Below are 25,658 nucleotides of genomic sequence, written 5' to 3' on the forward strand. Positions count from 1 at the left end.
TCGGGGAAGTACACAACGTTGCTGAACAAAACCTAAATGAATGGAAAGTCCTTTGTTTGTGGATTGGAAAATACTGTTAAGGTATCAATTATCCTAAATTGATCCACAGGTTCAAAGCAATCCCAATCAAAATTCCAACAGGCTTTTCTTGCTGGAAAGCAATTTTTAAAGAACAGGCTTGGACTCACAGTATCTACTTTCAAAATTTGCTAGGAAGTTACACTAATCTGGAAAGTGCCATGAAGGTGAGGGGATGCACATACAGCAATGGGATGGAAATAATAATAAAACAGACGTACATACTCAACTGACTTTCAACAACACAATTCCAAGGGGGGAGAAAAGACTGTTCAATATACGGTGCTGGGGTCATCCAGATACCTCACCTCATACCACGCAGAAAAACTGACCTGAACTGGATCACAGGCCGAAACGCAAACCTAAAACCACACTGCTTTCTCAAGATAAATAGGAGAAAATCTTTGACACCTTGTGGTATGCAAACATTTTGTAACAAGACACAAAAAATAAGAGTCATAAAAGAAAAAAGTTGAAAAACTAAACACTTTTGCTCTTTGAAAGACACTGAAGAAAACAAAAAGCAAGCCGGACTCGAGAGACATATGCACACACCACATTGTCTTACCAAGGACTTGCCAACAGTTGTATGTAAAGAGCTCTTGCAACTCAGTGAAAACATAACCCAATTTAAAAAGCAAACACACGACCTGAACAGATGCTTGATAGCGGGAACCACATGAATGGCAAATAAGCACCTGAAAATTCCTCGGCGTCACCAGGCCGCAGGGAAATGCAATCAAAATTGTGCAGTACTGGCCGGGTGTGGTTGCCCTCGTCTGTCATCCCAGTACTCTGGGAGGCTGGGGCGGGTGGATCACCTGAGGTCAGGAGTTCAAGACCAGCCTGACCAACATAGCGAAACCCCATCTCTACTAAAAATACAAAATTAGCTAGGCATGGTGGTGGGCGCCTGTCATCCCAGCTATTCGGGAAGCTGAGGGGGGTGGATCACCTGAGGTCAGGAGTTCAAGACCAGCCTGTCCAACATAGTGAAACCCCATCTCTACTAAAAATACAAAATTAGCCGGGCGTGGTGGCGGGTGCCTGTCATCCCAGCTACTCGGGAAGCTGAGGCAGGAGACTCACTTGAACTTCAGGAGGTGGAGGTTGTAGTGAGCCAAGATCGCGCCATTGCACTGCAGCCTGGGCAACAAGAGTGAAACACCATCTCAAAAAAAAAAAAAAAAAAAAAAAAGGCAGCTCATCCACATGAGGTTCTTACTTCCCCTTGTAAGAACTTACTTTAAAGATGCATTTAGGGTCCCCCCTAGCAGAAGCACCCTGGCTTGCAGCATCAGCCCATCGATACTGGCGTTTTCTTTTTTTTTTTTTTTTGTTAGAGACAGGGTCTCACTTTGTTGCCCCAGCGGGAGTGCACTGGCACAAACATAGCTCACTGCAGCCTCGAACTCCTGGGATCTTCCTGCCTCAGCCTCACAAGCAGCTGAGACTTCAGGCATGAACCAATATGCCTGGCTGATTTTACTATTTTATAGAGATGGGGGAGTCTCGCTATGTTGCCCAGGCTGGGCTCAAACTCCTGGCCTCAAGTGATCCTCCCTCCTCGGCCTCCCAAAGTGCTGGGATTGAGCCACTGCACCCGGCCAATGCTCACATTTTCTAATTTGTACCAGTTTCTATTCCCCAAAGACGGGAAGGAGCCACTGCAAGCACCCCTTTCAAACACAGAATACAATCTCTCTGTTCAGTAACGATGAAGGCGTAGGTAACGTAAAACAGCCACGGCAGCGCTGGTTACGTCTACTTGGGATGCACCACGTGATGTTTTCACAATGGGCATGCCGTTCCTTTCACCCTTGACTGGGGAGTTCAATGGACCTAGCGTGAACCCTCCTGACAGCTCATACTCCATTCTGTACATGTGTGGCTGAGAAAAAGCTGCTTTATTTATGAAAATCTCTTCCTCTGACCCCAGCATCGCCCCTCCCCAGCCAGAGTTTGTAGCATGGAACTGCATCCTTCACTGTTAAAGTGACCTCGCATATTCTGTATATGGGATGGACAGGAACAAGCTCATCTTTTTTTTTTTTTTTTTTGAGACAGAGTCTTGCTCTGTCACCCAGGCTGGAGTGCAGTGGCGCAATCTCAGCTCACTGCAAGCTCCGCCACCCAGGTTCACGCCATTCTCCTGCCTCAGCCTCCGGAGTAGCTGGGACTACAGGCACCCGCCACCATGCCCGGCTAATTTTCTGTATCTTTAGTAAAGACAGGGTTTCACTGTGTTAGCCAAGATGGTCTCTATCTCCTGACCTTGTGATCCCCCGCCTCGGCCTCCCAAAGTGCTGGGATCACAGGCATGAGCCACCGTGCCCAGCGCAAGCTCATCTTTTTTGTCCCAATGAACAGACACATCCTTCTAAGTTATTCACTTCTCGAGATTCAGCTGAAGTAAGCCATAGGTTCCAAACACGTAGACATGCTTAAGGCCAACTTTTAGTCCCAAACAAGGTCAGTCACTGCTTTTTGAAAATTCTTGCCATCTCCTAAGTGCAGAATCGTGCACCCTGCACACCCCGGCCGCCACGCCACGGTCCACACGCGTCCTTCCTTCTGCTTCTCCGGTCAGACCACTCCAGTCGCTCAACGTGACCTGAACATCTCGTCTTTTTTTTTTTTTTTTTTTTTTGAGACAGAGTGTCTCACTCTTGTCACCCAGGCTGGAGTGCAGTGGCACAATTTCAGCTCACTGCAATCTCCACCTCCCAGGTTCAAGTGATTCTCCTGCCTCAGCCTCCAGAGTAGCTGGGATTACAGGTGCCCACCACCACACCCAGCTAATTTTTGTATTTTTAGTAGAGACGGGGTTTCACCATGTTGGCCAGGTTGATCTCGAACTCCTGACCTCAGGTGATCCGTCCACCTCAGCCTCCCAAAGTGCTGGGATTACAGGCATGAGCGACTGAGCCTGGTCTCATTTTCACACTCTGCCCGTCATCCCTCCCAGAATAGCCTCCCTCGGTTCCGCCCCCTATACCCAATAAACTCAGTGCATTTCTCAAGTTCCACTACTCACTTCCTCCTCAAAACTTTCTCCAGGAGAGAAATGATGTCTCCCTGCTTTGAACACCTCTGGAACTTAATTTCCACTTGTTAGAGGCTTCTTGCCTGATTTACAGAATGTATCATCCTCTCACAAGCACCCAAATGGCCTCGTTTGCACAGACCTGACCTTCCGTCAATAGTCCCAGCCCTAGGAGAATTCTTGCAAAGTCACACAATTCAAGCATTTACCTTAGCGTCTGGCTGTCATTCGACACGTTTAAGGACAAAATGGCAGCTCATTAGCGATCCCACTGAGAAAGCAAGCCATGGAGGGGAACCATCATTACTAGCACATGCTTCTTGAGTCCTGGCCCTCCTCTCACATACAACCTCCTCCGTAAATGAGGGATTTGCAGAAGCCATGGAGGGGAACCATCATTACTAGCACACGCTTCTTGAGTCCTGGCCCTCCTCTCACATACAACCTCCTCAGTAAATGAGGGATTTGCAGAAGCCATGGAGGGGAACCATCATTACTAGCACACGCTTCTTGAGTCCTGGCCCTCCTCTCACATACAACCTCCTCTGTAAATGAGGGATTTGCAGAAGCCATGGAGGGGAACCATCATTACTAGCACATGCTTCTTGAGTCCTGGCCCTCCTCTCACATACAACCTCCTCCGTAAATGAGGGATTTGCAGAAGCCATGGAGGGGAACCATCATTACTAGCACACGCTTCTTGAGTCCTGGCCCTCCTCTCACATACAACCTCCTCCGTAAATGAGGGATTTGCAGAAGCCATGGAGGGGAACCATCATTACTAGCACACGCTTCTTGAGTCCTGGCCCTCCTCTCACATACAACCTCCTCAGTAAATGAGGGATTTGGGCAAGAGTTCCTAAGGTGCTTCAGGTTTTGCAGCTTACTGGGAAAGTGCATTGGGCCAGAGCTCAAGGGATGCGTCCTGGGGCCCTGAGTCCCCTCCTGGATCGGGATCTGGAGGGCCTGAGCCAGATGGTCTCCAAGCTGCCTCCAGCTCTAGTTCACATTTTCATCGACAAGTACTTTTGGAAAATGTTCTAGATCCATCAGAAGACGTCAGACAACCACCGGTAATTTAGAACGCAAGGAGCTCACCTCAGATTGCCACCCACCTCTCACTCAGCAAGTAGAGAGGCTGGTCCATTTTGGCTGGAAAACTGTGGTGCTACGTAAATATCACTTTGTGACATGCTTATTAGTGCTGCTGATGGAAGGCCGGTGTTCAGCTGAAAAATTTCAAATGGTATAAACAAGTTCCAAGGGAACATTCTGAATATTTCAGGCTTCCGTAGTATTCTTGGGACACCAGACGCACCAGCCATACGTGTTTCTATAACATCTGGAAGCAATGTTTTATCGCTTTAAACTGCATAGTATAAAACAACACAAAGCATTTTTAAAAATACACGGCTGTCGGCGGGCACGGTGGCTCACACCTGTAATCCCAAAACTTTGGGAGGCCAAGACGGGCGGATCACGAGGTCAGGATATTGAGACCATCCTGGCTAACACGGTGAAACCCTGTCTCCACTAAAAATACAAAAAAATTAGCCGGGCACGGTGGCAGGCGCCTGTAGTCCCAGCTACTCGGGAGGCTGAGGCAGGAGAATGGCGTGAACCCGGGAGGCGGAGCTTGCAGTGAGCCGAGATCGCACCACTGCACTTCAGCTTGGTGACAGAGCGAGACTCCGTCTCAAAAAAAAAAAAAAAAAAAAAATACACTGTTGTCCACTTGTAATTACTGGAGATTTACTACCAGATAAAGCAAGAATAAAACCCTTAGGCTCATTAACTAAGCTGAGCAGAAGAGATTGCCGAGAAGTGGGTAACAGAAACCAACCTAGAGAACTCGAAACAAACTCTAACAGTGAGACCAACTCGGGACTATAACTGTGTAAATTAAAAGTAAAACCTGAAGGCCCAAAACCGACTAAACAGACCCCCCATTCTTGGCCAAGAGAAACCTTTTTTTTTTTTTTTTTTTTTTTGAGACAGAGTCTCACTCTATTACCCCAGCTGGAGTACAGTGGCGAGATCTTGGCTCACTGCAACCTCTGCCTCCCTGGTTCAAGCAGTTCTCGTGCCTCAACCTCCCGAGTAGCTGGGCTTACAGGCGCCCGCCACCACGCCCGGCTAGTTTTTGTATTTTTAGTAGAAATGGGGTTTCACCATGTTGGCCAGGCTGGTCTTGAACTCGTAACCTCAAGTGATCCGCCCACTTCGGTCTCCCAAAGTGCTGGGATTACAGGCGTCAGCTACTGGGCCCGGCCCCAAGAGAAACCTTAAAAACTAAGTTCAGGCAGGCGCAGTGGCTCACACCTGTAATCTTATTTTTTTGGGAGGCCAAGGCAGGCAGATCACCTGAGGTCGGGAGTTCGAGACCAGCCTGGCAACATGGAGAAACCCCGTCTCTACTAAAAAATACAAAATTACTGACGCGTGGTGGTGGGTGCCTGTAATCTCAGCTACTCAGGAGGCTGAGGCAGGAGAATCACTTGAACCTGGGAGGTGGAGGTTGCAGTGACCTGAGATGGCACCATTGCACTCCAGCCTGGGCAACAAGAGCAAAAGTCGGTCTCAGAAAAACAAAAAAAAACCCCAAAAAAACAACTAAGTTCCCAGCCATGACTAGATGGGGGTTTGGACACACCTTATTATACCCCTCCTGCTTTGGCAGTTTAAACACAACCAACCAGCAAAAAGGTTAAAATCAACATCGTAAGACTGACAGAACAGACTCTGTGGCAAACAAGACCAAGGGCCACCTGAGGTGAGGGTTAAGTCACACACCGCCTACACTTAAAGAATAAACTACAGTTCCAACTGCCAAAGCATTTCTTTTTCTCCAGCAGCTAAATGTCCTTTTAGGTTATTCACTAGAGACCTCTGCAGAAACTCGTTTTTGAGATTCAAGAAGTGAATAAAGGATGTTTTTCTTTTTCTCTATTGCTTATCTTGGCCTCAAGCTCGTGCACGCAAGAAGACACTCTCTCTCTCTCTCTCTCTCTATATATATATATACATAATTTTTTTTTTTTTTTTGAGACAGGGCCTTCCTCTGCTGCTCAGGCTGGTGAGCAGTGGTGCAATCTCAGCTCACAGTAATCTCCGACTCCCAGCTTCAAGCATTTCTCCTGCCTCAGCCTCCTGAGTAGCTGAGACTGCACGTGCGCCACCACACCTGGCTAATTTGTGTATTTTTAGCAGAGACGGGATTTCGCCATGTTGCCCAGGCTGGTCTCGAACTCCTGAACTCAAGTGATCTGCCTGCCTCCAACTCCCAAATGCTGGAATCACAGGCATGAGCCACCATGCCTGACCAATATAAACAATATTAAAACACCTGCAGCTTCCCGTCAGATCCTGATGAATAGACCCCTCTGTTCCACCAGCCGTAACTACAGCTTTGACTGGGAAAAGACTGATTCCAGGCTAGGTGTGGTGGCTCACGCCTGTCATCCCAGCACTTTGAGAGGCTGAGGCGGGTGGATCACCTGAGGTCAGGAGTTTGAGACCAGTCTAGCCAACATGGTGAAAGCCTGCCTCTACTAAAAATACAAAAATTAGCCGGGCGTGGTGGTGTGCACCTGTAATCCCAGCTACTCGGGAGGCTGAGGCAGGAGAATCGCTTGAACCCGGGAGGCGGAGGTTGCAGTGAGCTTAGACTGCACCATTGCATCTCAGCCTGGGTGAGAGTGAGAATCTGTCTCAAAAAAAAAAAAAAAAAGACTGACTGCAATCACTTTATCCTGATAACTACTCACCACGGCTGCAAAGTTGCTTCACCTTTTGACCTAGGGGGCCTAACCATAATGCATTTAAATGTTAAGTCTCCACTCCAGGGTGAACTTGGGAGTAGGTAACATGCATGTTTGTTCAATACCCATGCGTCAGGACACCCTTGGTGAATATCCATAGCTCTTCCTATAACTTCTTGAATATATACACTTAGCCAACCCACTCAGCATAAATTCCTGTCTCATCTTTTCTTCCCTCCAAGTGCTTGTTTTTAGTTTTCTTTTTCTTTTTGAGACGGAGTCTTGCTCTGGTGCCCAGGCTGGAGCGCAGCCTCTGCCTCCTGGGTTCCATTGATTCTCCTGCCTCAGCCTCCCGGGTAGCTGAGATTACAGGTACATTAGCCAGAGGCTGCGCTTCTCACCTGCAGTGTATAATCACCTTCTATGAAATAAATGGCATTTCTTCTAAGAAATACAGTGGGATTTTGGGAGGCCGAAGCGGGAGGATTGCTTGGACCCAGGAATTCCAGAGCACTCTAGGTAACATAGCAAGACCTTGTCTCTGCAAAAAAATAAATAAATAAATAAATAAACAAAAATTAGCCTGGCGTGATGGTGCACGCCTGTAATCCCAGCTACTGGGGAGGCTGAGGCAGGAAGTCCAGCTGTGTTTGCGCCACTGCACTCCAGCCTAGGAGACAGAGCAAGACCCTGTCTCCAAAGAATTGTAAAATAAATAAAAAACGGACCAGGCACAGTGACTCACGTCTGAAATCCCAGCACTTTGGGAGGCCGAGGCGGGAGGATCACTTGAGGTCAGGAGTTCGAGACCAGCCTGGCCCACATGGGGGAAACCCAGTCTCTACTAAAAATACAAAATTAGCCAGGCGTGGTGGCACGTGCCTGTAAGTCCCAGCTCCTCGGGAGGCTGAGGCAGGAGAATCGCTTGAACCTGGGAGGCAGAGGTTGCAGTGAGCCAAGATCGCGCCATTGCACTCCAGCCTGGGCAACAGAGCAAAACTGTCTCAAAATTAAAACAAATTAAAATAAAATAAAATAAAAGTAAAATAGGAAGCCTTTCTACCTTTATAAATTGTGTGATTTTTAGGTTAACAACTGTCAATGACGGAATGTTCAGTACGTGGGACTTTCTTGTCTGTATGTGTGTGGTGGGGGGGGGGGGGTCGGGGCGGGGAACAGACTCAATATGAAACCGTTTTGGGGTCTGACGCTCGCCCACCAGCCTCCACCGCGCAGCCACACGTCCGCTATGCGACCAGAGCCACCTGCGCAGTTGTTAGCAGAAGGAAGAGTAACTTACTACTCTCGTCCCTGCGGATCTACGGGTGCCTCGAGCGTGGGGCGCGTTCCTGGGGCTGGAGGCGGCGCCCAGGGGCAGCGCAGGGCCCGGCCCGGGGATTCCCGGGGGTTCGAGCCCGCTGGGCCTGGGGGCGGCGAGCGGGGCTGTGGGCCAGGCCCCGGGCTGCTCCCCGTCCCCCGCGGTCGGCTGGTCCCGCCCGGGCGCCTTGATCCGGCGCAGGCAGTCCTGCAGCATCCGCTGCGTGCTGGCCTCGCTGAGCCAGTACAGGAACAGCTCGTCCACCTTCATCTTCAGGACCGGCTGCAGCACTTTGCCGGGCGGCATGGCGGGGGCTGGGCCCGGGGCGCCCCCGGACGCCCGCGCCTCGCCCCGCCCCGGGGGCTTCGGTCCGGCCCGGACCGACCTCGGTGATGCGAGCACGGCCCGCTGAGGGGGCGCGGCGCAGGGAACAGGGCCCGCGCCTCGGGAACTGCGCGGACTCGCGGGGCGCGGGGACCGAGGAGGGGGCGCGGTCCGGCCCGCGCTGCTCAGGGCAGCTTCAAAACGGGCGCGCCGGCCGCGCTCCCAAACAAGGGCGCCCGTGTTCACGTCACTGCGCCGCGTCATCGCGACGATGTCATCACGAGGCGACGCCGCCGCTAGCCACGCGCGCCCCGCGGCCCTCGGAGCTTTTGCAGGAGGCTTTGGTGGGGCCAAGAGGCTGCGGTGAGGACGAGGGAGGGGCTGTGGCCACCGTACCGCCCGAGCTCTTTCTGCGTTTAGAATTTTTAGAGGCGCGGCCCATGGCGGCGTGGCAGTCTTGGAGCTGCGGAGATGCGAGCATGCGCAATGCGTGCCTGCCAGAGCGAGGGGAGGGTGGAACCTCCGCATGGAGCATGCGCCGTGCATAGCGGTGGAGGAGCGGAGTTCGGGAGGCCGGTCGGGTGAGCATGCGCAGTGGCTACCCGCGGGGCGCAAGCCAGAGGCTGGGAGGTGTGTGAGCGGGTGGGGCTGGGGGACGGGAGTGCGCCTGCGCAGTGGGAGGCACCGGGAACGAGCGAGCATGCGGGGTGCGCGCCCGCCGAGCTCGGGAGCGAGCGTGCGTCCTGCGGGAGCGCGCGAGGAAAAGATCAAACTTTTCAATAACAGCGGGCTACCTGGGACCCAAAGGGCCCCGTTTACTTTAGCTTTGCTTATCAAACAGTAGAGACAGGTTGGAGGAGTTGGACCCCTTTAAACGTTGGTGTTCAGGGATGAGCGTGAAGTGCGTTGAAAATTGCAAAAATCATCCACGTCCAGGGAGGTGACATTAGTTAAATAACTTTACCCAATGGTTGTTTTTGTTTCTGCTTTTAACAGTATCCATAAAAACACTGCATTATCATCTGTCTGGCACACATGCACCTGTTTCCTTTACATCTTGCCCCGCTTTTTATTCATTTTTTATCAAAATAGGGTTTCACCTCGTGTTGCACCCTATTAGAGAGTAATTTCAAGGTCTTTTATGAGCCAGGTTCTCCTACTTCTGAGCTGCATAAATCGAGCTAGACTCAATAAGTAACTCTTGGCTGGGCGCGGTGGCTCACGTCTGTAATCCCAGCACTTTGGGAGGCTGAAGCGGGCAGATCACGAAGTCAGGAGTTCGAGACCAGCCTGGCCAGCATAGTGAAACCCCCCCATCTCTACTAAAAATACAAAAATTAGCCGGGCATGGTGGCGTGTGCCTGTAGTCCCAGCTACTCGGGAGGCTGTGGCGGGAGAATTGCTTGAACCCAGGAGGTGGAGGTTGCAGTGAGCTGAGATCACACCATTGCACTCCAGCCTGGGCGACAGAGCCAGACTTTGTCTCAAAAAAAAAAAAAGTAACTCTTTTTTTAGTTTTTTTTTTTTTTTTTGAGTTGGAGTCTCGCTCTGTTGCCCAGGCTGGAGTGCGATGGCAAGATCTCAGCTCACTGTAACCTCCGCCTCCCGGGTTCAAGGGATCCTCCTGCTTCAGCCTCCCGAGTAGCTGGGATTACAGGCGCCCGCCACCACGCCTGGCTAATTTTTGTATTTTTGGTAGAGACAGGGTTTCACCGTATTAGCCAGGATGGTCTCGAACTCCTGACCTCAAGTGATCCACCCACCTCAGCCTCCCAAAGTGCTGGGATGACAGGCGTGAGCTACCACGCCCAGCCTAAATAACTCTTTTTGTTCGTTTGAGACAGGGTTTTGCTCCGTCACCCAGGCTGCGATCTTAGCTCAGTGCAGCCTTGCTCTCCTGGCTCAAGCGATCCTCCCACCTCAGCCTTCCAAGCAGCTGGGACAACAGGCACGCGCCACCATGCCCGGCTAATTTTTAATTTTATTGTTTATAGAGACGAGGTCTTGCTGGTGTCACACTCCTGGCCTCAAGCAATCTTCCTGCCCTTGCCTCTGTCTCTGCCTCCCAAAGCGTTGGGATTACAGGCGTGAGCCACCGCACCCGGTTTAAATCACTCATAAACGATAGTTTTGTGTTGTGTACGTAATGATTTGAATTTCAGTCTGTGTTTCATGATTGGATATAAAAATCCGAGTGTACTTGGTCAGAAGAGCGCCATCACGCAGGAATTCTGTGAAGTTATTTTTCCTAATTGGGAAGCAAACGTTTGTGTGTGTGTGCGATGCTGTGATTTCTGGGGGGAAGTGAATATGTTAATACAATTCTCTGTTTGAGTGTGTATCGGACACAGACGTCTTTTCAAGGAACAAACGTGCTTTTCATTCTGGGTGTTTCGATGAGCTGCGAGTCACTGTTGGAAGCATCACTGCGGTTTTCAGGGGAAAGGGTTTCCTTTGAATACCTGCACAAGAGGTCTTTCTCTGCCAGGTTACTGGGGCACAGTGCGGTGAGGCCCAGGGCCAACAGGACAGAAGTCAACTCAGGGCAGAAACAGAATGCGCCTTCAGTCTGCGCTGGGGCCCGGGAGCCCACTCCGTGCAGGCTTTGCTCTGGGAGAACAAAGAGGTGCTGTCAGGCCCCCAAGGCTGGCAGGGCCTGAGGTGTTGCAGTTTGCTGGGATGTGGCCAGCTGCAATTATCCAAGCTGCTCCACAGCCGGATGGACGCCCTGCCCGTTCGGGTCTGTCCGTCTTGCAGGGGTGGTGGGTGGCCACCAGAATTGTCCTGGGGAGAGAAAGGTGAGGGCAGGCCGGGAGATTGCAGTGGCTCGTGCCTGTCATCCCAGCACTTTGGGAGGCCGAGACGGTGGATCACCTGAGGTCAGGAGTTCAAGACCAGCCTGGCCAACATGGTGAAACCCCATCTCTACAAAAATACAAAAATTAGCCAGGCACGGTGGCTCACACCTGTCATCCCAGCACTTTGGGAGGCCGAGACGGTGGATCACCTGAGGTCAGGAGTTCAAGACCAGCCTGGCCAACATGGTGAAACCCCATCTCTACAAAAATACAAAAATTAGCCAGGCACGGTGGCTCACACCTGTCATCCCAGCACTTTGGGAGGCCGAGGCAGGAGGATTTGAGCCCAGGAGGTCAAGACCAGCCTGGGCAACATGGCGAGACCCCATCTCTAGAGAATATTTAAAAATTAGCTGGGCATCCTGGCGTGCGCCTGTGGTCCCAGCTACTTGGGAGGCTGAGGTGGGAGGGTCGTTTGAGCCTGGGAGGTTGAGGCTTCAGTGAGCCGAGATCTCACCACCGCACTCCAGCCTAGGCAGGAATGAAAGACTCTGTCCCTAAAAGCATTAAATTTTAAAAAGCAGCCAGATATCTTGGCTCACACCTGTTATCCCAGCACTTTGGGAAGCTGAGGCGGTGGATCACCTCAGGTCAGGAGTTCGAGACCAGCCTGGCCAACATGGTGAAACCCCGTCTCTACAAAAATACAAAAATTAGCCAGACGTGGTGGCTCACACCTGTCATCCCAGCACTTTGGGAAGCTGAGGCAGGCGGATCACCTGAGGTCAGGAGTTCAAGACCAGCCTGGCCAACATGGTGAAACCCCGTCTCTACAAAAATACAAAAATTAGCCAGGCATGGTGGCTCACACCTGTCATCCCAGCACTTTGGGAGGCCGAGGCAGGAGGATTTGAGCCCAGGAGGTCAAGACCAGCCTGGGCAACATGGCGAGACCCCATCTCTAGAGAATATTTAAAAATTAGCTGGGCATCCTGGCGTGCGCCTGTGGTCCCAGCTACTTGGGAGGCTGAGGTGGGAGGGTCGTTTGAGCCTGGGAGGTTGAGGCTTCAGTGAGCCGAGATCTCACCACCGCACTCCAGCCTAGGCAGGAATGAAAGACTCTGTCCCTAAAAGCATTAAATTTTAAAAAGCAGCCAGATATCTTGGCTCACACCTGTTATCCCAGCACTTTGGGAAGCTGAGGCGGTGGATCACCTCAGGTCAGGAGTTCGAGACCAGCCTGGCCAACATGGTGAAACCCCGTCTCTACAAAAATATAAAAATTAGCCAGACGTGGTGGCTCACACCTGTCATCCCAGCACTTTGGGAAGCTGAGGCAGGCGGATCACCTGAGGTCGGGAGTTCGAGACCAGCCTGGCCAACATGGTGAAACCCCGTCTTTACAAAAATACAAAAATTAGCTGGGCATGATGGCGGGTGCCTGTAATCCCAGCTACTTGGGAGACTGAGGCAGGAGAATCGCTTGAACCCAGGAGACAGACGTTGCAGTGAGCTGAGATCACAGCATTGCACTCCAGCCTGGGCAGCAGAGCGTGACTCCCTCTCGAAAAAATAAATAAAAATAAAAATAAAATAAAAAGCGAGAATGGGGAGGGAAGAGTAGCGAGGAAGATTCCGGAAGACTCTGCTCCTCTGTAGGATGTAGGTCCAGGAACAAAGAGCTGGGTCAGAGCTCCCTGGGGAGGAGAGGAAGGAGGGAGCCACAACGGTTGTAGAGGGAGAGAAGCTCCTTCCTTCATCCACCTGAGCCTGGGTCTCCTGTGTGGCCACAGCCTCTGCAGCCCAAAGGGCCCAACTTTGTGAGGTTCACACACCTGCAGCCTCTGCCCCACCTGCAGCTGCTCAGAAATGCAAACTCACCCACTGTATGACATGCTCTGGATCTCAGTCGGCCTTCGCACCGCAGACCTGGGTGGTTGATCGAACGCTAAAGCTCCAGACCTGGAGATACCTCAGAGGAAGCACCTGGCAAGTAGGATCTCCCTGGTCCTGCGCCGACCCAAAGCTCCCAGCTAGGTGCGTGCAGTGAGAGGTCAAAGAGGGATCAAGTTTATATCTGCCGCTTGCATTCCGCACGATGACTTAAAACAAACAAACAAAACAAACAAACAAAAAACAAACAAAAAAAACCCCAGCCGAGCACAGTGTCATCCCAGCACTTTGGGAGGCCGACACGGGTGGATCACGAGGTCAAGAGATCGAAACCAGCCTGGCCAACGTGGTGAAACCCCATCTCTACTAAAAATACAAATATTAGCTGGGCGTGGTGGCGGGCACCTGTAACCCCAGCAACTCGGGAGGCTGAGGCAGGAGAATCACTTGAACCCGGGAGGTGGAGATTGCAGTGAACAGAGATCGCGCCCCTGCACTCCAGCCTGGCGACAGAGCGACAGAGCGAGACTCTGTCTCAAAATGAATAAATAAATAGGAAAGTAGTGTGGGTCTGCATTCTGCAGCTTTTGGAAACACATTTCCGAGTGCATATTTCAGGTGAGGAGAGGTGGGGACTCCAGGCAGCGTGCACAGTTTAGACTCTAACTGTGGGCCGGGCGTGGTGGCTCACTCCTATAATCCCAGCACTTTGGGAGGCCGAGGTGGGCGGATCACAAGGTCAGGAGTTCGAGACCAGCCTGGCCAATATGGTGAAGCCCCATCTGTACTAAAAATCCAAAAATTAGCCAGATGTGGTGGCGTTTACCTGTCATCCCAGCTACTCGGGAAGCTGAGGCAGGAGAATCGCTTGAACCCGGTGGAGGCGGAGGTTGCAGTGAGCCGAGATCGCGCTGCTGTACTCCAGCCTGGGTGACAGAGCGAGACTCCCTCCAAAAAAAAAAAAAACCACCGTAACTGTGGCAGGAAGAGGCCAGGAACTCTCACAGATACCTCCTCCAAAACCGGCAAAGGAGAGGATGGAACATTTGCTGTAGAGGTTTTCCTGCCTCTTCATGACTCCTTGAGGCTGTGTCCTCATCCATCTTCCAGAAACCAAAAACCCTTCACACATCGCCCCTTTTGTCCCGAGCGGCGCCCGCTGCCACCTGCTTGGCAAAATAAAACGTAAGTGGAAAAATGCTCCCTTTTCCATTTTCATCTCTAATTGAATTCTCTCCTGACCTCTCGGTTCCCCACGGCTGTGTTTCAGGTTTTGATGATAAGGAAAAGAACTCTGTATTTGGATAATACAATTTTCAGCAACCTTCAACTCAATTTCCTCTCCCCGGAGACAGTGTATCTTGTAGGATAGAATGAAATCCCTTATTCATAGGGAAAAAGTTCCAATTTAATCTGAATATTCAGCGTGCCGCCGTGGCCGGGGTGATGGATGGCGTATGGAAATATCCCGGTTCAAGCAATCAGATGTCGGAATGCACTCTGCTACTGGAAGAAATAATGACACCTATCCAATATTCTATAAGGCGCAGAAATGCACGTTACATCGTGAGGACCCCGGCTTTCTCCTATTACCTTACTAATCACATCTCCATTTAAACACAGAACAAAAAAGGAAGCGTGGTCACAAATTAAGAATTAATGGAAGTGAGACTCTGCAATGGATTCGGGGCCGAGGGCCAAAGGCGGCCGCCACGTGCCGCTATTTACATGAAGTCACAGAGATGACGGGGATGAGCGGGGTCCCCTTGTCAGAAGCTGCTGGGCCAGATGAACCTGACAAGTATCTCCTAAGAAGGATTTAGAAAAGGGGAAGATGAAATCTTTGGAGGTAATGGAGAATTAGAAGCATATATCATTACCTATAAATCCTGCGGCCCTGCCCGCGGTGTTGACAGCCCAGAAGATGAGACTGGCTGAAAGGAAAAAGATTGAGCCTGGAACAAGTGGACCCAGATTCTAGGTGGCCAGGCTGTGTGGTTGCTTTTATCATTCTAGGAGACTTTCGGGAGGACATGTTTGCAAAGAGCACGCAGATGGGGAAATGTTTCCAAAGAGCACGCAGATGGCATTTTCTTTTCTCTCTCTCTCTCTTTATTTATTTATTTTTTTTGAGACGTCGTTTTTGCTCTTGTCGCCCAGGCTGGAGCCGCCTCCCGGGTTCAAGCGATTCTCCTGCCTCAGCCTCCCAAGTAGCTGGGATTACAGGCACCTGCCACCACGCCCGGCTACCTTTTATGTTTTTAGTAGAGACTGGGTTTTGCCGTGTTGGCCAGGCTGGTCTCGAACTCCTGACCTCAGGGGATCTGCCGGTCTCGGCCTCCGAAAAGAGCTGGGATTACAGATGTGAGTCACCGCGCCTGGCCAGCATTTTGTATCACCCCCTAACTGCATCTATTTTGGTGATGTTCATGATAATAATAAATGTCATGCATATCTCTGATTGAACTTGGCCCGTTCTTGAGCTCATTAGAAACAGGTTTTCCTATGTGCCATCTCTTATTTTTCTTGGTAATGCTTGGAGCTGAGATTTCTTTTTCTCTCTCTTTCTATCTCTTTCTCTCTTCCTTCCTCTCTCTTTCTCTCTTCCTTCCTCTCTCTTTCTCTCTTCCTTCCTCTCTCTTTCTCTCTTCCTTCCTCTCTCTTTCTCTCTTCCTTCCGAGACAAGGTTTCACTCCGTTACCCAGGCTGGAGTGCGGTTGTACGATCACAGCTGCTGTCTTGACCTCCTAGGCTCAAGTGATCCTTCACCCTCAGCCTCCCTAGTAGCTGACACTGCAGGCGTGCACCGCCATGCCCGCCTAATTTTTTTATTTTTTTCTAGAGATGGGGTCTGACTATGTTGCCCAGGCTGGTCTCAAACTCTTGGCCTCAAGCAATCCTCCTGCCTCGACCTCCCAAAGTGCTGGGATTACAGGCGTGAGCCACCGCACGCAGCCTTGAATCCTTTTAATAAGTACTTTCCTCTTATCCACGACCCAGAACATCATCACACTGTAGGCAGTTGTTTAGGGTTTTGAAAGATTTATATTTTTAATTTTTTTTTTTTTTTTTTTGAGACAGAGTCTCGCTCTGTCGCCCAGGCTGGAGGGCAGTGGTGTGATCTCGGCTCACTGCAAGCTCCACCTCCTGGGTTCACGCCATTCTCCCGCCTCAGCCTCCTGAGTAGCTGGGACTACAGGCGCCCACCACCACGCCCAGCTAATTTTTTGTATTTTTAGTAGAGATGGAATTTCACCGTGTTAGTCAGGATGGTCTCGATCTCTTAGCCTTGTGATCCTCTCGCCTCAGCCTCACGAAGTGCTGGGTTGACAGACGTGAGCCACCTCGCCCGGCCAATTTTTTTTTTTTTGAGCTAGGATCTCATTCTGTCACCAGGTTGGAGTGCAGTGGTGCGATCTCAGCTCACTGCAACCTCCGCCTACCAGGCTCAAGCGATCCTCCCACCTCAGCCTCCCAATTAGCTGGGACCACAGGCACACGCCACCACACCTGGCTAATTTTTTTTGCAGAGACGGGGTTTTGACATGTTGTCCAGGCTGGTCTCGAACTCCTGAGCTTAAGCAATCTACTGGTCTCGGCCTCCCAAAGTGCTGAGATGACCACCATGAGTGACCGTGCCAGGCCTCTGTTTTTAATTTTGTAATTGAGATACGTTCCACCTAACATAAAATGAACCATTTTAAAGTGAACAGGGGCATTTAAAACATCCACAATGGCGTACCATCACCTCTGTCTAGTTCCGGAACACTTGCGCCGGGCATGGTGGCTCACGCCTGTCATCCCAGCACTTTGGGAGGCCGAGGCGGGCGGATCACCTGAGGTCAGGAGTTCAAAACCAGCCTGGCCAACATGGCGAAACCCCGTCTCTACTAAAAATACAAAAGTTAGCTGGGTTTGGTGGCACGTGCCTGTAATCCCAGATACTCGGGAGGCTGAGGCAGGAGAATCGCTTGAGCCCGGGAGGCGGAGGTTGCAGTGAGCCGAGATCACGCCACTGTGCTCTAGGCTGGGCCACAGAGTGAGACCCGGTCTCAAAAATAAACAAACAAACCAACAACAACAAAAGGTCTGGAGCATTTTCTTCACCCCAAAAGGAAACCCTGTCCCCATTAACAGTCATTCGTCCCCCTCCCCATCCCCTGGCAACCACCCATCCACTTTCTGCCTCCGTGGATTTGCCTGTTCTGGACCTTTCCTAGAAATGGACTCTTACTCTATGTGGCCTTTTGTGTCTGGCTTCTGTCACTGAGTGTGACGTCCTCAAGGCTCATCCACATTGCAGCCTGTGTCAGAGCCTCGTTCCTTTTCATGGCTGCGTACTATTCCACCATGTGGGTCGACCACATTGTGCTAATCCACCCGTCCACTGGTGGACACCTGGGTTGTTTCTGCTTGCTCTATGTGGCCTTTTGTGTCTGGCTTCTGTCAGAGTGTGATGCCCTGAAGGCTCATCCACATTGCAGCCTGTGTCAGAGCCTCGTTCCTTCTCATGGCTGCGTACTATTCCACCATGTGGGTGGACCACATTGTGCTCATCCACCCGTCCACTGGTGGACACCTGCGTGGTTTCTGCTTTTGGGCCGTTACGAAATCCAGCTACTGTGAAACAGCTCACTTTTATTTTATTTTATTTATTTATTTTTTTGAGATGGAGTCTCGCTGTCTCACCTGTGCTAGAGTATAGTGGAGCAATCTCGGCTCGCTGCAAGCTCCGCCTCCCAGGTTCAAGCGACTCTCCTGCCTTAGCCTCCCGAGTAGCTGGGATTACAGTCGCCCACCACCATGCCCGGCTAATTTTTGTATTTTTAGTAGAGACGGGGTTTCGCCATGTTGGCCAGGCTGGTCTCGAACTCCTGACCTCAGGTGATCCACCCGTCTCGGTCTCCCAAAGTGCTGCGATGTTGCAGGCGTGAGCCACCACGCCGGCCTCTAGGTGATTCTTTAACTAGAACAATAGATATCGGACTTTTGCTATGGGGTGGATTTTCCTCCTAACCTGAAATGAGGCAAAAAGTCTTAGCATGTCAGATGTGATGCCTTCTTTTATTTCACTCGGCACAATTTTAAGCAAATTGAGAATGGAGACTGGGTACCCATTTCAGTAAAAGCTGTGTTTTTTTGTTTTTTTTGTTTTTTTTTTTCTGCGTAAGACCTACATTTGACTCAGAGTGTAGTTGGTGAAATGCACATTTTTCTTAATGACAGGAGGACATATTTCTTTCTTTCTTTTTTTTTTTTTTTTTTGAGACAGACTCTCACTCTGTCGCCCAGGCTGGAGTGCAGTGGCGCGATCTCGGCTCACTGCAAGCTCCGCCTCCCGGGTTCACGCCATTCTCCTGCCTCAGCCTCCCGAGTAGCTGGGACTACAGGCACCCACCACCATGCCCGGCTAATTTTTTTGTATTTTTACTAGAGACGGGGTTTCACCGTGTTAGCCAGGATGGTCTTGATCTCCTGACCTCGTGATCCGCCTGCCTCAGTCTCCCACAGTGCTGGGATTACAGTCGTGAGTTACCGTGCCCGGCCAAAATGCACATTTTTCTTAATGACAGAAGGACGTATTTCTTTTTTTTTTTTTTTTTTTGAGACGGAGTCTTGCTCTGTCGCCCAGGCTGGAGTGCAGTGGCGCGATCTCGGCTCACTGCAAGCTCCACCTCCCGGGTTCACGCCATTCTCCTGCCTCAGCCTCCCAAGTAGCTGGGACTACAGGCAGCCGCCACCACGCCCGGCTAATTTTTTTGTATTTTTAGTAGAGACAGGGTTTCACCATGTTAGCCAGGATGGTCTCGATCTCCTGACCTCGTGAGCTGCCCGCCTCGGCCTCCCAAAGTGCTGGGATGACAGACGTGAGCCACTGCGCCCGGCCAGAAGGATGTATTTCTGATAGCCGGGGGTAGTGATTTACAGCACTGTAGTACAGAAAACTGTTTTTTTCCTCTTTGTAAAAGGAGTAGTTGCTGATTGGAGAAAACTTGGGAAGTACAGAGAGTATTCAAAAATCAGGGCTGGGCTTTGGGAGGCTGAGGCAGGCGGATCACAAGGTCAGGAGTTCGAGACCAGCCTGACCAACATGGTGAAACCCCGTCTCTACTAAAAATCCAAAATTAGCTGGGTGTGGTGGCACGCACCTGTAATCCCAGCTACTCAGGAGGCTGAGGCAGGAGAATCGCTTGAACCCAGGAGGCAGAGGTTGCAATGAGCCGAGATTGCACCACTGCACTCCAGCCTGGGCAACAGAGTGAGATGCCATCTGAAAAAAAAAAAAAAAAAAAAAGCCAGGCCGGATGGCTCATGCCTGTAATCCCAGTACTTTGGGAGGCTGAGGTGAGAGGATCACTGGAGCCTAGGAGTTTGAGATGAGCCTGGGCAACATAGCAAGACCGCATCTCTACCAAAAAGCAAAATTAGCTGGGCGTGGTGGCCCATGCTGTAGTCCTAGCTACTCGGGAGGCTGAGGTGGGAGGATCACTTGAGCCCAGGAGGTCAAGGCTGCAGTGAGCCGAGATCACACCATTGCATTCCAGCCTGGGCAACAGAGCAAGACCCTGTCTCACATAAAATAAAATAAATAGGCCGGGCGTAGTGGCTCACGCCTGTCATCCCAGCACTTTGTGAGGCCGAGGCGGGCGGATCACGAGGTCAGGAGTTTGAGACCATCCTGGCCAACATAGTGAAACCCCGTCTCTACTCAAAATACAAAAAAAAAAAATTAGCCGGGCGTGGTGGCGGGCGCCTGTAGTCCCAGCTACTTGGGAGGCTGAGGCAGGAGAATGGCGTGAACCCGGGAGGCCGAGCTTACAGTGAGCTGAGATTGAGCCACTGCACTCCAGCCTGGGCAACAGAGCAAGACCCCGTCTCAAAAAAAAAAAAAAAAAAGCCGGGCACAGTGGCTCACGCCTGTCATCCCAGCACTTTGGGAGGCCGAGTTGGGCGGATCACAAGGTCAAGAGATTGAGACCATCCTGGCTAACACGGTGAAACCCCGTCTCTACTAAAAATACAAAAAAAAAATTAGCCAGGCATGGTGGAGGGCGCCTGTAGTCCCAGCTACTTGGGAGGCTGAGGTGGGAGGATCACTTGAGTTCAGGAGGTCAAGGCTGCAGTGAGCCGAGATCACACCATTGCATTCCAGCCTGGGCAACAGAGCAAGACCCTGTCTCACATAAAATAAAATAAATAGGCCGGGCGCAGTGGCTCACGCCTGTCATCCCAGCACTTTGTGAGGCCGAGGCAGGCGGATCACGAGGTCAGGAGTTTGAGACCATCCTGGCCAACATGGTGAAACCCCGTCTCTACTCAAAATACAAAAAAAAAATTAGTCAGGCATGGTGGCGGGCGCCTGTAGTCCCAGCTACTTGGGAGGCCGAGGCAGGAGAATGGCGTGAACCCGGGAGGCCGAGCTTGCAGTGAGCTGAGATTGAGCCACTGCACTCCAGCCTGGGCAACAGAGCAAGACCCCGTCTCAAAAAAAAAAAAAAAAAAAGCCAGGGGCAGTGGCTCAGGTCTGTAATCCCAGCACTTTGGGAGCCCGAGTTGGGCGGATCACAAGGTCAAGAGATTGAGACCATCCTGGCTAACACGGTGAAACCCCGTCTCTACTCAAAATACAAAAAAATAATAGCCGGGCATGGTGGCGGGCGCCTGTAGTCCCAGCTACTTGGGAGGCTGAGGCAGGAGAATGGCGTGAACCCGGGAAGCCGAGCTTGCAGTGAGCTGAGATTGAGCCACTGCACTCCAGCCTGGGCAACAGAGCAAGACCCCGTCTCAAAAAAAAAAAAAAAAAAAAAAGTCCAGACATCATTGTTCAACAGCACAGAGGGACGTCTTGCTGAGAAGTGGCCGGACGAGGCTGCCCCAGACACCGCAGCCCTCTCCTCCTGCTCCCCACACCCTCCAGGACTGAAGAGGCCGTCGGCTCGGCCGGCAGCATCTGCTCCCTTTGTCCTCCGAAGGAACCCGTGTGTGGAAGGAATGCCTCCGGGGAGAACAGCTGACGTCCGGGTGCCGTTTTGGCAGCACGAACCGGAGTTATTTTCAGATGTCTTGTTCGTGCCCCAGAGGTCAGGGACCAGCAGCTTTCAGGAAGCCTCGGCCACGCACTGCGTTAACTCCGCGATGACTTTCTGGCTGCAGAATCCCAACTATGCAATTCACTCTTAATCCCCAGCTTCAAGGCACTGTCAGGCGTTTCCGTGACAAAAACTCTCTCTTTTTTTTTCTTTTCTTCTTTTTTTTTTTTGAGATGGAGTCTTGCTCTGTCACCCAGGCTGGAGGGCAGTGGTGTTATCTCTGCTCACCGCAACCTCCGCCTCCCGGGTTCAAGCGATTGTCCTGCCTCAGCCTCCTGAGTAGCTGGGGCTACAGGCACCCGCCACCACGCCCGGCTAATATTTTGTATTCTTTGTAGAGATGGGGTTTCACCATCTCTACGCTATTTCCAAATAAGGTCCCAGGCCGGGGGCGGTGGCTCACACCTATAATGTTGGCCGGGCTGGTCTCGACCTCCTGACCTCAAGCGATCCACCCGCCTCGGCCTCCCAAAATGCCGGGATGACAGGCGTGAGCCAACGCGCCTGGCCAGAAACACGCTTCTCCAGGACGAGAAGCGTGAGCCACCACGCCCAGCCAGAAACCTGCTATATTCTGCACCGTTTTTCCGGGTCCAGGCAGACGCGGGTCCCTGTGGTTTCAGAGCACAAGTGCTGTTTTATGGAATCATCTTCGCTGTGGCAAGCACACTATGGTAGATGGGATAGGGTGGGTGTTCGTGGTGAGGAAGAGGTCGTGCCCGTCCGTGGATGAGGTGGGAAGCTCTCAAAGAGTTGCTGGCATTTGTACCTGTTTGCACGCAGCAGCGCTTTGAGTGTCAGAGACAGGATGTCACCCAGATCCCACGTCCCCGCAGTTGTTAGTGAGACGGATGCCTCGAGATGTGCCTCGGTCTCTGGTTTGAGAACGTTTGTGTTGACTTGCCATTTTCTAACCACGGGGCACACGGCAGTCAGAACTGAGTTACAGAAAGTGGGCTATTGACTCCAGATGCCTTTCTGACCCACTTTATTTTGTTTTGTTATTTTATTTTATTTATTTATTTATTCATATTTTGAGACGGAGTCTCGCTCTGTCACCCAGGCTGGAGTGCAGTGGCACGATCTCGGCTCACTGCAAGCTCCGCCTCCCGGGTTCACGCCATTCTCCTGCCTCAGCCTCCCGAGTAGCTGGGACTACAGGTGCCCGCCACCACGCCTGGCTAATTTTTTGTATTTTTAGTAGAGACGGGGTTTCACCATATTGGCCAGGCTGGTCTCAAACTCCTGACCTCAAGTGATCAGCCTGCCTCGGCCTCCCAAAGTGTTGGGATTACAGGCATGACCCATCACGTCCGGCCTTCAAGTACACTTTCTATTGAATGCATACTGCTTTCTCTCCAGCATAAAGTTTAAAAATCCTAAATTGCACCATTGGAAGCTGGGGACTGTCTGTATGCAATATTATGTATAGTTTGATTTCTTTTTTTGCATTTTTTTTTTATTTTTTTGAGACAGAGTTACACTCTTGTTGCCCAGGCTGGAGTGCAGTGGCACGATCTCAGCTCACTGCAACCTCCACCTCCCGGGTTCAAACGATTCTCCTGCCTCAGCCCCCCAAGTAGCTGGGATTATGGGCATGAGCCACCACGCCCGGCTAATTTTGTATTTTTAGTGGAGATGGGGTTTCTCCATGTTGGCCAGGCTGGTCTCGAACTCCTGACCTCGTGATCCGCTCACCTCGGCCACCCAAAGTGCTGAGATTACAGGCATGAGCCACCGCGCCCGGCTAATTTTGTATTTTTAGTGGAGATGGGGTTTCTCCACGTTGGCCAGGCTGGTCTCGAACTCCTGACCTCATGATCCGCTCGCCTCGGCCACCCAAAGTGCTGAGATTACAGGCGTGAGCCACCGCGCCCGGCTAATTTTGTATTTTTAGTGGAGATGGGGTTTTTCCATGTTGGCCAGGCTGGTCTCGAACTCCTGACCTCATGATCCGCTCACCTCGGCCACCCAAAGTGCTGGGATGACAGGCGTGAGCCACCAGGCCAGCCACAGTTACACACGGACACAGAGCCAAGGGGCCACCTGAACTGGCTCTCAGCCCTGGAATGAAAGACCATAGGACCAGGCGCGGCGGCTCACGCCTGCAATCCCAGCACTGTGGGAGGCCGAGGCAGGAGGATCGCTTGAGGCCTGGAGTTCGAGAGCAACCTGGGCCACCTAGCAAGACCCTGCCCCTACCAAAAAATGTAAACAATAAAAATAAATGAAAAGCAACAATAAAAGAAGGTAGACCACGTGTCACGGGACCTTCCTCTCCTGGGGTGCCTTGTGGGTGTGGGCAGGAGACGCTATTCCCAGCCTTTCACATTCTAAAAACATCCCGTGGAAAGTGTACAGACGGCATCTGTGGGGCTCACCTCTGTGCCCGTCACTCGATCGCGGGCCTGCTGAGTGGCGCTATTTTTGGAGGGCAGCTGGGGGAGGGAGGAATTGGTACAATTTTGCTATTATAGGAAGGAAGACTAAGGGATTCCTAGGCTTGCTTACATGTTTTTTTTTTTTTTTTTTTTTTTTTTTTGAGACAGAGTCTTGCTCTGTCGCCCAGGCTGGAGAGCAGTGGCCCCATCTCATCTCACTGCAAGCTCTGCCTCCCGGGTTCACGCCATTCTCCTGCCTCAGCCTCCTGGAGAGTAGCTGGGGCTACAGGCGCCCGCCACCACGCCCGGCTAATTTTTTGATGTTTAGTAGAGACGGGGTCTCACCATGTTAGCCCGGATGGTCTCAAGATCTACTGAACTTGTGATCCGCCCGCCTCGGCCTCCCAAAGTGCTGGGATTAGAGGTGTGAGCCACCGCGCCCGGCCGCTTACATGATTGTTTTAGGCTGTCCTTTCGGCATATGAGAGAGTGTGGGAATCCTGTCAGTTCAGGGTTAGAAGCCCAGGATTCATGATTGAGGTGGCTGTCTGCAATAGCAACTTGCTTTCTCATGGCAGAAAATTAGATTTTTTTTTTTCTTTTTGAGACAGACTCTTTCTCTGTCACTCAGACTGGAGTGCAATGGCACGATCACAGCTCACTGCAGCCTCAAACTCCTGGGCTCCAGCAATCCTCCCACCTCAGCCTCCTGAGCACCAGGGACCACAGGCGTGCGCCCCCATACCCAGCTAATTTTTAAATTTCTTTAGAAATGAGATCTCGCTATGTTGCCCAGGCTGGTCTCAAACTCCTGGGCTTAAGCGATCCTCCTGCTTCAGCCTCCCAAAGTGCTGGGATTACAGGCGTGAGCCACTGCACCTGGCCCATGTATGTGTTTTAATATATATTAAAGAGACGGAGTTTCGCTCTTGTCACCCAGGCTGGAGTGCAGTGGTGCCATCTTGGCTCACTGCAACCTCCGCCTCCCAGGTTCAAGCCATTCTCCTGCCTCAGCCTCCCAAGTAGCTGGGATTACAGGTGCTCACCACCATGTCTTCTATCCTTAAAGAACGGGAAAATTTGGGTGCAGATGTGTGTGTGTGTGTGTGTGTGTGTGTGTATGTGTATATATATGTGTGTGTGTGTATATATATGTGTGTGTGTATATATATGTGTGTCTGTATATATATGTGTGTCTGTATGTATATGTGTGTATATGTGTGTGTATATATATATAAAATACAATATAAATTTTTTAAAAAATATAGGTTTATAAAATTATGTTTTATAAAAAAATTTTAAAATATAGAAACAAAATTATAGTTTGTAAAAACATTTTTACACATATGACAATATGTAAAATTGTATTTTATAAAAAGTTTTAAAATATGAAAATATATAAAATTATATTTTGTAAAAACATAAGCCCTTCACCCTTCTTCTGTATTAAATTAGCATCCTGCAAAGCTGACCTCCGGGAGTCTCAGAGAGGCTGGCTTGTTTAATGGAACCGTGTATTCTTTTTTGTTTGTTTGTTTTTTGAGGCGGAGTCCCGCTGTGTCACCCAGGCTGGAGTGCAGTGGTGCAATCTCGGCTCACTGCAACCTCCACCTCCCGGGTTCACACCATTCTCCTGCCTCAGCCTCCTGAGTAGCTGGGACTACAGGTGCCCGCCACCACGCCCGGCTCATTTTTTGTATTTTTAGTAGAGACGGGGGTTTCACCTTGTTGGCCAGGCTGGTCTCGAACTCCTGACCTCAGGTGATGCACCCACCTCGGTGTCCCAAAGTGCTGGGATTATAGGCATAAGCCACCGCACCCGGCCACTTCTGCACTTCTGTGTGTCCTTTCTTTCAAGGAAAGGACACAATGCTGGAATTATAGGAAAGGACACGATGTTGGAGTTATTAATTAAGTCCTCTTTGAGATAAACGGGAATGGTTCGTGTCTTGACAGTGAGCATTTGCAG

The 25,658-nt window shown here is 51.0% G+C and overlaps 1 protein-coding gene across 1 annotated transcript in view; it reads right to left on the reverse strand.

Annotated features, from left to right (window-relative positions):
- LOC115933253 (serine/threonine-protein phosphatase 2A regulatory subunit B'' subunit beta) overlaps positions 1–9,040 on the reverse strand; it is a 52,903-nt gene extending 43,863 nt beyond the window's left edge. Inside the window, exon 1 of the mRNA XM_055376904.2 lies at positions 8,186–9,040. Coding sequence (XP_055232879.1) covers positions 8,186–8,791 — 606 coding nt within the window. The 5' untranslated portion in view covers positions 8,792–9,040. The remainder of the gene's footprint in view (positions 1–8,185) is intronic.
- Between the last annotated feature and the right edge of the window lie 16,618 nt (positions 9,041–25,658).

Source organism: Gorilla gorilla, chromosome X, assembly GCF_029281585.2.
Source record: "Gorilla gorilla gorilla isolate KB3781 chromosome X, NHGRI_mGorGor1-v2.1_pri, whole genome shotgun sequence".
NCBI lineage: Eukaryota > Metazoa > Chordata > Mammalia > Primates > Hominidae > Gorilla > Gorilla gorilla.